At 37.9% G+C, this 14,035-nt stretch overlaps 1 protein-coding gene across 3 annotated transcripts in view; it reads right to left on the bottom strand.

Annotated features, from left to right (window-relative positions):
* Window positions 1-14,035, bottom strand: part of SLC38A9 (solute carrier family 38 member 9) — an 82,138-nt gene that overhangs the window by 24,984 nt on the left and 43,119 nt on the right. For 2 of the 3 annotated variants that reach the window (XM_007469270.1, XM_007469271.1), the window contains exon 9: window positions 12,220-12,327. The exons of the other annotated variant lie outside the window; for it this stretch is intronic. In XM_007469270.1, the coding sequence (XP_007469332.1) occupies window positions 12,220-12,327 (108 nt within the window). The remainder of the gene's footprint in view (window positions 1-12,219; window positions 12,328-14,035) is intronic. 3 annotated transcript variants of the gene reach the window in all.

The raw sequence follows: 14,035 nt of genomic DNA, 5'->3' as shown, positions 1-14,035 counted from the left end.
TTTATTCAACACAGTATTGTAAGTCCTAGCCAGAGCAATTAGGCAAGAAAAGAAATAAAAGCCATCCAAATTTGAAAGGAAGAAATAAAACTGTCTCTATACATGGAGGATATAATACTATATATGGAAAACCCTAAGGATGCCGCAAAAAAACTGTCAGAACTAATAGTCAAATTCAGAAAACTTGGGTACAATTTCAACATACAAAAACCTGTTGTGTTTCTATACACTAATAACAAACTATGAGAAAGAGAAATTAAGGAAACAATCCCAATACAGTTGCATCAAAAATAATAAAATACCTAGAAATAAATTTAACCAAGGAGTTGAAAGACCTATAAACTAAAATTTATAAGACAGTGATGAAAGAAAGTCACAAATAGAAAGTTATTTCATGTTCATGAATTGGGAGAATCAATATTGTTAAAATGTCCATACTACCCAAAGCAATCTATAGGTTCAATGCAATCTGTATCAAAATTTCAATGGCATTTTTCACAGAAATAGAACAAACATTCCTAAAATGTGTATTGAAACATAAAAGACCCCAAACAGCCAAAGCAATCTTGGGAAAGAAGTACAAAGCTGGAGGCATCACATTTCCTGATTTTAAATTCTAATACAAGATATAGTAATCAAAACAGTATGGTACTGGCAAAGAACAGACATATAGATCAATGGAACAGAGTGCCCAGAAATAAACCCACACATATACAGTCAATTAATTTATGACAAAGGAGTCAAGAATACACAATGCGGAAAAGACAGTTTCTTAAATAAATGGTGTTGGAAAAATTGGGAGACACATGCATAAGAATGAAAATGGGCCCCTATCTTAAACCATATACAAAAATCAACTCTGAATGTAAGACCTGAAACCATAAAACTCCTAGAAGGAAACATGGGGGGGGGGGGGGGAAAGCTCCTTGACATTGATTTTTTGATTTGACACCAAAGCAAAGGCGACAAAAGCAAAAATAAACAAATGGGACTACATCAAACTAAAAGGTTTCTGCACAGTAAAGGAAACCATTAATGAAATGAACAGGCAACCTACAAAATGGGAGAAAATGTTTGCAAATCATATATTGGATAAGGAGTTAATAACCAAAATATATAAACAACTCATATAACTCAACAGCAAGAAAACAAACAATTCAATTAAAAAATGGGGGCTTCCCTGGTGGCGCAGTGGTTGAGAGTCCGCCTGCCGATGCAGTGGACATGTGCCCCGGTCCGGGAAGATCCCACATGCCGCGGAGCTGCTGGGCCTGTGAGCCATGGCCGCTGAGCCTGCGCGTCCGGAGCCTGTGCTCCGCAATGGGAGAGGCCACAACAGTGAGAGGCCCGCGTACCGCAAAAAAAAAAAAAACAATGGGCAGAGGACTAAATACGGGCATACCTTGGAGATATTTTGGGTTTGGTTACAGACCACTGCAATAAAGTGAATATTACAATAAAGAAAGTCACATGAATTTTTTGGTTTCCCAGTGCATATAAAAGTTTCATTTACAATATATTTAGTATATCAAGTGTGCATAGCATTATGTCTAAAAAAATACATACCTTAATTAAAAATACTTTATTGCTAAAAAATGTCAAAATTCATAGATCACTGTAACAGATATAATAATAATGAAAAAGTTTGAAAATTGTGAGAACTTCTAAAATGTGACACACAGAGAAGAAGTGAGCAAATGCTATTGGAAAATGGTGCTGAAAGACTTGCTCAATGCAGGGTTGCCACAAACCTTCAATTTGCAAGAAAACGCAATATCTGCAAAGTGCAATAAAATGAGGTATGCCTATAGGCTGTTACCCAAAGAAGACATACAAATGGCCAACAGGTACATGTAAAGGTGATCAATACCACTAATTATCAGGGGAGCACAAATCAAAAACAATGATAGTGCTTGCTCTGGCAGCACATATACTAAAATTGGAACAATACAGGGGCTTCCCCAGTGGCGCAGTGGTTAAGAATCCGCCTGCCAATGCAGGGGACAGGGGTTCAATCCCTGGTGCAGGAAGATACCACACGCCGCAGAGCAACTAAGCCCGTGTGCCACAACTACTGAGCCTGCATTCTAGAGTCCGTGAGCCACAACTACTGAGCCTGTGTGCTGCAACTACTGAAGCCCGCGTACCTAGAGCCTGTGCTCCACAAGAGAAGCCACTGCATGAGAAGCCTGCGCACCGCAACGAAGAGTAGCCCCCACTCGCCGCAACTAGAGAAAGCCCGTGTGCAGCAACAAAGACCCAACACAGCCAAAAAAAAAAAAAAACTGGAACAATACAGAAAATATTAGCATGGCCCCTGCACAGGATGACACACAATTCATGAAGCATTCCATATTTTTTCAGTATCCTGTAATAAGCCATAATGGAAAAGAATATGAAAAAGAATAAATATGTGCGTGTGTGTGTGTAACTGAATCACCTTACTATATACCAGAAATTAACACAGCACTGTAAATCAACTATAGTACGATAAAAAATTAAAAACAAAACCAAAACACAATGATATATCACACCTGTTAGAATGGCTATCATCAAAAAGATAAGAGATAACAAGTGTTCTTAAGGATGTGGAGAAAAGGGAACCCTGGTGTATTGTTGGTGGGAAGGGAAATTGGTGCAGCCACTATGGAGAATGGGATGGTGGTTGCTCAAAAATTTTTAAATAGAACTACCATATGACCCAGCAATCCCACTTCTGGATATATATCCAAAGGACTATCTTGAAGAGACATCTGCATTATGTTCACAGCAGCATTATTTACAATAGCCAGGATATAGAAACAACCTATAAGTCCATCAACAGATGAATGGATTAAGATGTGGTAAACATATACAATGAAATATTATTCAGCCATGAGAAAGAAGGAAATCTTGCCATTTGTGACATGGATGGACCTTGAGGGCATTATGCTAAGTGAAATAAGTCAGACAGAAAAAGACAAATAGTGTATGATATCATTTATTATGTGGAATTTTAAAAAGCTAAATTCATATAAACAGAAACCAGAATCCTGGTTATCAGAGGCTGGGGAGGTAGGGGAAATGGGGACATACTGGTCAAAGAGTACAAACTTCCAGTTATAAAATGAATAAGTTCTGGGGATCCAATGTATAGCATCATGATTATAGTTAATAATACTGCATTACTTGAAAGTTGCTAAGAAAGTAAATCTTAAATGTTCTCACCACAAAAAAGAAATGGAAATTATGTGATGGAGATGTTATCTAGTGCTATGGTGGTAATCGTTTTGCAATATATAAGTGCATCAAATAAACATGTTGGGACTTTCCTGGTGGCGCAGTGGTTGAGAGTCCGCCTGCCAATGCAGGGGACGCGGGTTCGTGCCTCGGTCTGGGAAGATCCCACATGCCGCGGAGCGGCTGGGCCTGCGCGTCCAGAGCCTGTGCTCCGCAACGGGAGAGGCCTCAACGGTGAGAGGCCTGCGTACCGCAAAAAAAAAAAAAAAAAAAAAAAAAACACAAAAAAAATGTTGTACACCTTAAACTTACACAGTGTTATATGTTAATTATATCTCAGTAAAGCTGGGGGAAAAAAGAGTTCAAAGTAAGGGAGCTAGAAAGAAAATTTTATGTAAATAAATAAATATATATATGAAATCAACATCTTATATAACTATAATTGGTTAGAAGATATAAAGAGAAATTAAAGCATTCCATTCACAATAATAAAATAAGCATACATACTGTTAAATACTGTTAAAGGTATTCCTAGGCCATAACTAGGAATAACATTAACATGCCAAATTTATATTAAAATATTATAAAACTTCACTGTGGCAGCCATGTAAATGTACTACTCCAATATCCAAGTGAGAACCTGATGCAAGGCATGCAGTGGGCTGATAAACTCCAGCTGCAGCCTCTTTGGGCTGTGCTGACCTAATCAAGAAGTCACATTTTCCCTGGGCAGCTCCTAGCCAATGACTGAGCAAAGCAGAGTACTCGGGCCTGACCACTTTTGCCCAACCCTAGACTCCTCTGCAGGCAATCTTTGACAGAGCTTCACATTGGGTTGGCTAAGACTTTCTTAATCTATTCCTACCCAACCCTCCTTCTTTCCTTTTCTCCTTTTGTAGATTTGAGCTACAATATGGTCTGATGTAGTTACCTACTCCTGCTCACCCTCCTCTCTTTCACAAATGCTCCCCTGCAAAATTTCTTGTACTTCTAACTCCATTTTGATGGCTGCTTACTGATATTGGAAGTTGTCTAAGAAAGCAGACAGTGAGATGGGATTTGGGCATGGGATCAGTCATCACCCATCTCTGAATTACCATGTCAGCAATGCTTTAGCGATATCCCAAGGTTCTAACAGTGTTTTCACTATCATTGCTTTTCTACAGATTCTGTTGATTCAAAGAGGCTACAGCACCTCTGACCTCAACTTACCTTTTATGAGGGTGGTATCTGACCACCCTCATAGGTGGTCAGCTCCATTATGAATCCTATTTTTAGGCAGGGAATTATAGGACTACTCTTCCTCTACCCTATTGACCTAGGGACACAGAAGCCTAACTCTTAGTTCAGCCAGTCCCAAATAAGGGAGAAGGAGGGTCTCACAGCCAACCAGAGTTATTTCTAGCTTAAAATAGAAGACTCTTCATGATCTGGCCTTTGCCTCCTTATCCGTGTCTCCTATTATTTCACCAATAAGTATTCTTTCACTTCAGCCATCCAAATTCTTGTAATTTCCTAAATGGGTCATGGTATCTTAACCGTTTCTTAAACATATTGATCCCTTGGCCTGGCATAAACCCATTCCTCCAATTCTTCGTTCAAAGAACTCCTTTTGGCCTTAAAATACTCTTATTTAGAACACTTCTCTGATTCCTAATTCTTATTTACATGCAATTCCTCTATACTACTATGTCTCTTGTGTATCTTCATACTGTGATCATTAATTCAGAAAGCAGTCTTACAGCTCAACTGCAAGCTCCCGAACAGCAATGGGCCATGTCTTTTTGGACAATGCATGACACATAATCAGAGGCGTTCATTTATTTTCATAATAAAGGACTCTTGGCCACGAAAGTGGTCAACATTCTCCTTTAAACGGTTCTTCAGAATGATTTTGCTTTTTGCTAAGATTTACTAGTTTTCGATAAGCTCTTTTCAATTTAGCTGATCTTTCCCGTCTTTTGGAGCACTCGATGTCTATTACTTCTAAGATGCCTTGTGAAGCAACTTGTTTGTTGATTCTTCTCTAATTAAGGCAGGTGATACCACTGTTGTTTCTAACTTGTCAAATTAGAGTGAGTGAATATCCAGCTTTTTCCAATTAACCAACAAAAACTCTCTGAGTAAATTTCTTGAAAACCTAAGATTATCTTTAACAGCTCTATTGAGATATAATTTACATATCTTTCACCCGTTTAAAGTGTACAGTTAAAACTTTTTAGAGTATTCCCAGAGTTGTACAACCATCACCACAATACCTTACTCCTTTCTATTGCCAAATAATATTCCATTGTACAGATATACCACATTTATTTATCCATTCATCAGTGAGATATTTGGATTGTTTCCACCTATGAATATTGCTGCTGTGAACATTAGTGTACAAGTTTTTGTATGAAAAATATGTCTTTTAAAGAACCCAGACATTTATACCATGATCAATGTGTAGTAAATTAAAGAAGACAGATTCCTTCATAAAGTGGTTTTAAAGAAGCCCCAAACCTCCAATCATTCTCAAACTGCCTACTTTATTCCTCTGAGAAGTCATATTAAGAAAGGAAGTAAGCAGAGGGGGAGAAGATAATTGAATACATAAGACAGGTACTTAGAAAGTAAAAAGAACTCCTATAAATCAATATGAAAAAAGTAGAACGTAGGCAAAAGACTTGAAAAGGCACTTAACAAAAGAGGAAATCCAAATTGGCAATGAACATATAAAAAGGTGTTAGCTTTATTAGCCATCAGGGAAATGCAAATTAAAAGCACAATACCACTACACACCCACCAGCAAGGCTAGATGAAAAGGAAAACAGAAGTGTTGATTGATGAAGACATGGAACGACTAGAACACTCAAACACTGCTGGTATGGACGTAAATTGGTACAACCATTTTGGAAAGCTGACTGGCAATATCTGCAAAAGTAGAATATATGCATACCCTTTGACCTACCAATTCCACTCCAAGGTTTATACTCAAGAGAAAGCAGGCATATATGTTCACCAAAAAATATGTATGAGAATGAAGAGTGCTGCAATAAACATAATGGTCGCAAACTGGAGACTACTCAAGCGTCCCTTAATAGGAAAAAGATAAATTGTGGTATAGTTATAAAATGAAATACTAATCAGAATGAATAAAATACACACAACAATATGGTTCAATATCACAATATAATGTTGATTGGAAGAAGCCAGACACAAAAGAATACATACTGTATATTCCAATTATAGTCAGTCAAAAAACAGACAAAATTAATCTTTGGGGTTAGAAGTTAGTTATCTCTGCAGGGAGACAGCAATTGGTAGGGAGAATGAGAGGGACTTCTGGGGTGCTAGTAATTTCTGGTTTTGATCCGGGTGCTGGTTATCTGGTTTGTTCAGTTTGTGAAAATTTTGTGAGACTTTACTTTCTGAAAATACCTTTATTGTACTCTAACAGTTGAATGAGAGTATGGTGGGATTTAGAATTTTAAGTTAAAATAATTTATTCTGAGACCTTTGATGACACTTCTATTGTCTTCTAACTTTCAGAGTTGTTGTTAAAACGGCTGATACTATTCTGATTCCAGACCTTTTGTACAGACTTGTTCTTCGTCCCTGAAAGCCCTTCTCTTTATTCCTGGTGTTGTAAAATTTCATAATGAGCTTTGGTGTGGGTCTTATTCACAATGCTGGGCATTTTGGGCCCTTACATCTAGAAACACATGCTCTTCAGTTCTGGGGAAATTTCTTAAATTATTTCTTTGATAATTTCCTCACCTTCATTTCCTTTCTTCTCTATGAAACTATTTTTAGCTGGATATTGGGCCAACTGAATTATCTATCTTCTCATCTTTTCTGTCCTATTTATTTTTTTCCTTCCTCCCTCCCTCCCTCCCTCCCTCTTTCTCCCCCTCCCTTCCTTCCTTCTTTCTAACCATCTATCCATCTGTCCATCCATCCACCCATCTGTAATTTCTAGTCTTTTGGGGAAGTTAGCTTTATCTTCCAAATTTTCTTTGAATTCTTAATTTCTATTACATATTTTATTTCCAAGATCAACTTCCCATTTTTCCTTCCTTGCTTGGCATCCAAATATTGTTTCATGGATATCACTGTCTTTTGTTACTTTGAGGATGTAATTTTTTGGAATTTTGTTTTTGTTCCTTCTTATTATTTTTCCCTTTAAATTCCTTTTTTATCTTTCTTTCTTTTTTTAAAATATTTATTTATTTGGTTGTGCCAGGTCTTCATTGCAGCAGGCAGCCTCCTTAGTTGTGGCATGTGAACTCTTGGTTGCGGCATGCGTGTGGGATCTAGTTTCCTGACCAGGGATAGAACCCGGAACCCCTGCATTGGGAGCATGGAGTCTTAACCACTGCACCACCAGGGAGGTCCCCTTTTTTATCTTTCTTGTTTTATTTTTATGTAAGAGGTCTTCCACAAATATATAGTGCTCTTTGTATGTTTGTTTATATTTAAAAGTGAAGCACTAAAAAAATGCATACTTAGTGGACATCTAAATGGTCTGATACAAGCAAAGTACCTGCCATTTCTTTGGTACAACCCGAATATCTGAGACTCTAGGTCTTTCCTCTTGGGCTTAGTTTCTCCTGAGAAGAATCCTCTATTATCCTATGCTATCAGCATTCTGGGAACCAAGGAATAAAGAAAAGAGAATTGGAGGGGTAGACGGTGGGGTATGGCCTCACCATTCAGCATATATGCTTTCACTTAACCTGTTTTCAGACTAGAGGCTTATTCCTACCCTTTTGCTGTATTTGGCAAACCCGAGTCCAGAGAGTGTCTGATTTAGTTTCTTCCATCTCTTGCTAGGTTGAAGAGGGAAAGGGGATGGATTATAGCTAATTATTCCTGATATAAACCTTCAAGGAATTCTCCCATTTTAAGCCCTTCTCCTTACCCTTGCTTTCAGAGTTAACCAGTTTTCTCCAAACACTCAGGCTTTCAAGAATTGTGTAGTTCAAACTGGCCTCCTCTCTACAGGTACTTACATTTCAGCCTTCTCTGCTTTGCTGTCAGTTACCAACCATGTATCAGTTTTCGAGCTTCTAAAAATCTGTTGCTCTCTCTCATTTGCTATTGTCTCTTCTATAGGGTCTCTTTGTGTTTGTTTACATTTATTTTTTTAATGTAAATGTTTTAATGGGATTTAGAAAGGAGTGGATATAAACACATTTACTCTTAATAATTATTTATTGAGCACTCATTATATGCCAGAAGTATTATAGGCCTTGGGGACACAATAGTAATAGAGAAGTATGAAAAAAAAAACAAACAACATTTCTTTTCTCAGAGAGCTAACATTCTAGTTAAGGGAGACAGATACACAGGTAAAAAAAATAATACAGGTATTTCTTACCATCTGAACTTTCATTACTCGAATTCAAGAACCGAAAAGATTCAGAAACATTCTAGATAAGTCTCTTGTTATCTTAATATCTGCTACTTTTTATCTTAAACTCAGGAGCTAAGTTGATTAGAATAACAGATATGCCTCAATATTCCAACTAGTCAGAATCAAGAACTTAATAGATTTAGATGACCAGGGATACCTGCATATAAGATTTGGTAGTGATGAGGGCTCTAAAGAAAATAAGGAACAAGAAGGAGGTGTGAGAATGGGCAGGAAGTCAGGGAAGACCTCTCTAACAATACCAGCCATGTAGATACCTGAAAAAAAGACAACAACATTTCATGTACAGGGAATCCTAAGTGCAAAGATTCTGAGCTAGGAGTGTGCTTGGCATTTTTGTGGAACAGCAAGGAAGACAATGTGGCTGGAGTGGACTGAATGAGTGGGAAAGTAATAGGGGATGAAATAAAAGAGGAAGCCAGGAGTCAGGTCATACAGGGCCTGTGGACTATGATGAAGACTTGCCTTCATCCTGAATGAGTTGGGAAACCATTAGAGGCTTTTGAAGGTTGTTTCAAAAACACCACTCCAGGGCTTCCCTGGTGGCGCAGCGGTTGAGAGTCCGCCTGCCGATGCAGGGCACACGGGTTCGTGCCCTGGTCCGGGAAGATCCCACATGCCACGGAGCGGCTGGGCCCAGGAGCCATGGCCGCTGAGCCTGCGCGTCCGGAGCCTCTGCTCCGCAACGGGAGAGGCCACAACAGTGAGAGGCCCGCGTACCGCAAAACCAACCAACAAACAAACAAACACCACTCCATCTGCTAGGTGTAGAACAGACTATGCAGAAGGAGACAAAGTGGAAAAAGTGAGACTAGTTATGAGGCTACTGCAATAATCTGGCTGAGAGATTAGGAGCTTAACATAATTCTTTTTGGTGGAAATGGTAGAAGTAGAGTCTCAATTTATTTTACAAGTAGAAAATAGATTGTGCAGATATGGGGGATGGAAAGAAAGAACAGTCAAGTATGACTCCAAAGTGTTTGGCCTGATCAAGTGGTAAATTGGAGCTACCATTTTCTGAGAATGAGAAGCCTGGGAGAAGAGTAGGTTAAGCAGGCTGTTGGGAGGGGGTGGATGAGGAAGAAAACAAGTATTTGATTTTTGTAAATTAAGTATACAAAATGGGCATCCAAGTGGAGATGTAGAAGGGGCAGGTAGATATATGAGTATAGATTTCAGTGGAGAGATCTGGGCCAGAGATTAAAAAAATTGGGACTAGTCACCATATAGTGTGGTGGCTAGATGACATTATTTAGGGAATAAAGGTAGAGAGAAGAGGGGTTTGTGTACTAAACCCTGGATGACTCTATCATTTAGAGGTCAGAGATATGAGAAGGAACAGTTATGTAGAAGAATCAAGGAGAATAGGGTTTTAGAAGTTAAATAAAGAAAGTATTTTAAGATGGAAGGAGTGAACAAATGTACCCCATGCTGCTGACAGGTTGAGTAAGAAGAGGTGTGAGATTTGGTCACTGAGTTTGGAAGGATGCAGTCATTGGTCATCAGTCAGTGGAGTGACTGGAGCAAAAGTCTAACAGAAGTCAGTTCAAGGCAAAATGGAAGGAGAAGTGGAGACAGCGGGCACAGACTACTCTTACAAAGAGTTTTTCTTTAAAGAGAAACAACAGCTAGAGGGGAATGTGGGGTCATATGAGATTTTGTTTTTAGATTGGGAAATAGGTTTGTATACTGGAAGGAATAGTTCAGTAGGAAAAATCTGATGATACATGATTAAAAAAGAAAGAATAACTGCAAAAGTGAAGTCCCTGAGGAGGCAGGAAAGGATAGGATGAAATACATGAGTAGGTTTATTATTTTTCCAATTACCTGAGAAGAGGGTGATGGGATCTACCGAACTGAAAAATAACTTTTTAGAAACAAGAGTACATAAAGATTCAATTAGAACTAGAAGTTTATGAGAATTCTTCATCAGGACGGTAAAAATTCACACCCTCCAATTATTCTCTGATTTTTAATTAGCCTTTACTGAAAAAGATTTATGACATATTTCCTTTCTTAAGAAATTCTTCAATCACAATAATTTCAGGACCACAAGTATTTACATGAACCTCTTTTAATCCTGATTCTCCCCTCATATCATTTAGAAATGAAGTAAAGTGAAATAAATGGCTTGATATCTGTTTAGGTATATTCCCTTTTCTATCTTTTAAATAACTATTTATACTCTCCATTTCTCCCATATTTATCTCTAATGTCCTATCATTAGCAGAAGTGTTCATCACTAAGCCTTAATCAATATGGATCTACTTTTAGAAAATAATATCCTAGCCTATTTTTATTAGTCAATGGAAGAACTAGCTTAAAGTTGCCATTCTCATCACTGTCCAATTTTAAATACAATCTGTGAGAGAAGATGCCTTGCAAGCCCCAGTACTTCCTTTATCCTGAATTTACATGGACTTTTTAGTCTTTGTGGGCTTCTAATAGAAATTAAAAAAATCAAAGCTGATGCAGCCAGATGATCTGAAAACAAGTAACCATGATAACATAAATAACACCTTCCAATGACCACCAACTCAGCACACCTGGAAAACTCAGGAATGTTGTAACAAAAGAAACAAAAGGGATGGTAGACAACTATATTTGCAGGCTTTAGAGACTAACACCAGAAACTGAATAGAGATTTGAATTCTAGACCGCCAGAATCAACAGTTGAAGATTGGAAAGAAAGCAGTCTTTCTAAACCAACAACAGAATTTTGTACTACTTTCCCCTTATTATTCGTTTTTAAGATACGAGTGTAATAGTTACTTCCATTTTCTAGTCTGTCTCCTCATTTAGCATTATCCATTCATTGCTTCATGGTGCTTCTATCATGTCCAAAATCCTCTAAATTTGGGTGAAACTTAAGAAATTGCCAAGTTACAGCCATGGGGGGGAAAAAAAAAAGGTGGGAAAGAACACTTAATAATCACCATCTTAGGGGCTTCTCTGGTGGCACAGTGGTTGAGAGTCCGCCTGCCAGTGCAGGGGACACGGGTTCGTGCCCCGGTCCGGGAGGATCCCACATGCCGTGGAGCGGCTGGGCCCGTGAGCCATGGCCGCTGAGCCTGTGCGTCCGGAGCCTGTGCTCCACAACGGGAGAGGCCACAACAGTGAGAGGCCCACATACCGCAAAAACAAAACAAAACAAAACAAAACAAACAAAAAAACAAAAAAACACCATCCTAATTAGCCTGAAAAACAGCAATATTAAAAGAAAAAACCCATAAGGGGAACAATGATGTTAATTACCAGTATTATCCACATATATTTATCACTGACTATGTTCTAAGTCTCTGAAATTCTAGGGGTATGTTTCCTCAGAGAGTCTAGAGAATGAGTTCTTGATTTTTCAATTGCATTGTGACTTTAACTCCCAAGTAGAAATGACAAAGGGTACTGGTTATCCCTAACTGCAAGAAAACCACAGTAATTTCAACTGTACTCCTGTTTTTAGCTTAACAGCATTAATAAAAGTGTTCATCATAAAATCTACCAATACTTGTTTTATAGTAACAATAGTTAACTGAAGATCACATTATTGTAGTTTATTAATTCTTTACTTGGGACAAATAGCTCACCTGGGACAAAAAATTCTGTTGGCATAAACCAATGAAACTCCAAATGAAATCCCAAGTGAATAGCCTTCAAGGTGACAAGAAAAATCAAGTAGAGAACGGACACTGTGCCTGTAAGGAAAAATTCCGAAATCATTTATCAACTTTGTTTTACAGACTATTTCAAAATCAAGTTTTGTTTCTACATTCTCAGCATAGTTTGTAAAATTATTACCTTTGTTGTTTATGCCCACTAAAACTCAGGTAAGATCTAAAGAACAGAAACAAGCTATGTGAGATATCAAAAAACAAAGCAAAAAACTATGTAGTAGGCCTAAGAAGAACTTATGACCTGAGTTTAGTGGAAGATACATGCAGAGAGTCCATTTTAAAATCTTAAGGTTACACAGGAGAGAAAAAACAACCTGAAACTGACTCTTATTCTTTGTATTGAAAGTATTAGAGGGGAATTCCCTGGTGGTCCAGTGATTGGGACTTCTCACTTTCACTGCTGAGTGTGCAGGTTCAATTGCTGGTCGGGGAACTTCAAGATCCCGCAAGCTGTGTGGTGTGGCCAAAAAATAAATAAATAAAAAATTTTAAGATGAAAAAGAACGGGTAAAATTAACTTAAAAAAAGTATTAGAGACAGTCAGTAAGTTGGAAAAGTCTGTCAAAATATTTAGTATAAGAAAGAAAAGTAGTAAATGTGGATCATAAACTTATTTGAGAAAGGCAGTAAGCCACATAATCCATGAACAATCTGATCTACCATCTAGATGAAGTTTTGATTGAGCAGTACTACTTGCTAGATGGAAAGATTCCAGATTCCATTCACTGTGTAAAGTAAATGGCCACTTTATAAGCAGGGTATAGTGGGCATTCAGAATTTCAGGATTTTTTAGTAGTCTAGATGTTAGAGGATTTAAGGAATTAAGTCCAGTCATTACGGAGTAGAGTCAAGAAATCCAGAAAGGTTTCTAGAGGAATTAGATTCTAATTTCTCTAAAGAAGCTATATGTAGTTTTAAAAGGGAAAGTACCAAGAAAAAGGGCAAAAGAAAAATATCCTTAAGGAGGTAGAGAATAATTAACCTGGTTAGAAGCCTAGTGATTGTTTTGCCCAACTGAGCAAATTCTTCTATAAGTTTACATGCTAACTTTTAAAGCTCTGTTCCATGGGAAAGTCGGCAAGCAAATCAGGAAACCACAAATGAGCTATATAAGCTCTACTGTGGGTTTGGAGGTTAGCTGATTCAGAAAGGATGAATACAAGAGGCTCAAGCTTATATAACCACAACTCTTCATATTCTGTGTGTGTCTGTGGTAGTCAGTCTTACAGTCAATCCTGTTGTGAGGCAGAGGTATAGAGAAATATCCTTACCTCCTCCTTTGGTCTTATGAAAACCCAAAGCCACCTCCTTGATGTGATGAGTAATCTAATTATTTCATACTCTAGGCCGCCTACCAAGAGGTCAGAACTATAGGGAGGAGGTGAAATGCTATTATCTATTTAGCTTATCAGTTCTTTATGAATGATACCTTTGTCTTTAGTTAACCAGATCTGAGCTTTCATAGGGGTTCCTTTTCTAAAACAGGTCTCACAAAAAGAAGTCTGTTCCTTTAAGGAGGCAAGTGTTCTAAGAAAGAAAAAGCACAGAGGAAGAGAGCAGAAGCAGAATAAACCTAAGGAGCTTCAGCTAGAGAACAATATCCCAGGTTGAAAGTCAAGTGATTATTTTGTGCTATACTCTTAAATAGGTACTATAGGAAAAAAATATTCCATAACCTCCCTTAGTAAGTTCTAATATTTCCAACCCTTAGAATTGAGAATTCCTAAAA

This window comes from Lipotes vexillifer, unplaced genomic scaffold (assembly GCF_000442215.2).
Source record: "Lipotes vexillifer unplaced genomic scaffold, Lipotes_vexillifer_v1.1 scaffold810, whole genome shotgun sequence".
Taxonomy (NCBI): domain Eukaryota; kingdom Metazoa; phylum Chordata; class Mammalia; order Artiodactyla; family Lipotidae; genus Lipotes; species Lipotes vexillifer.
This window is presented reverse-complemented; position numbering and strand designations above follow the sequence as displayed.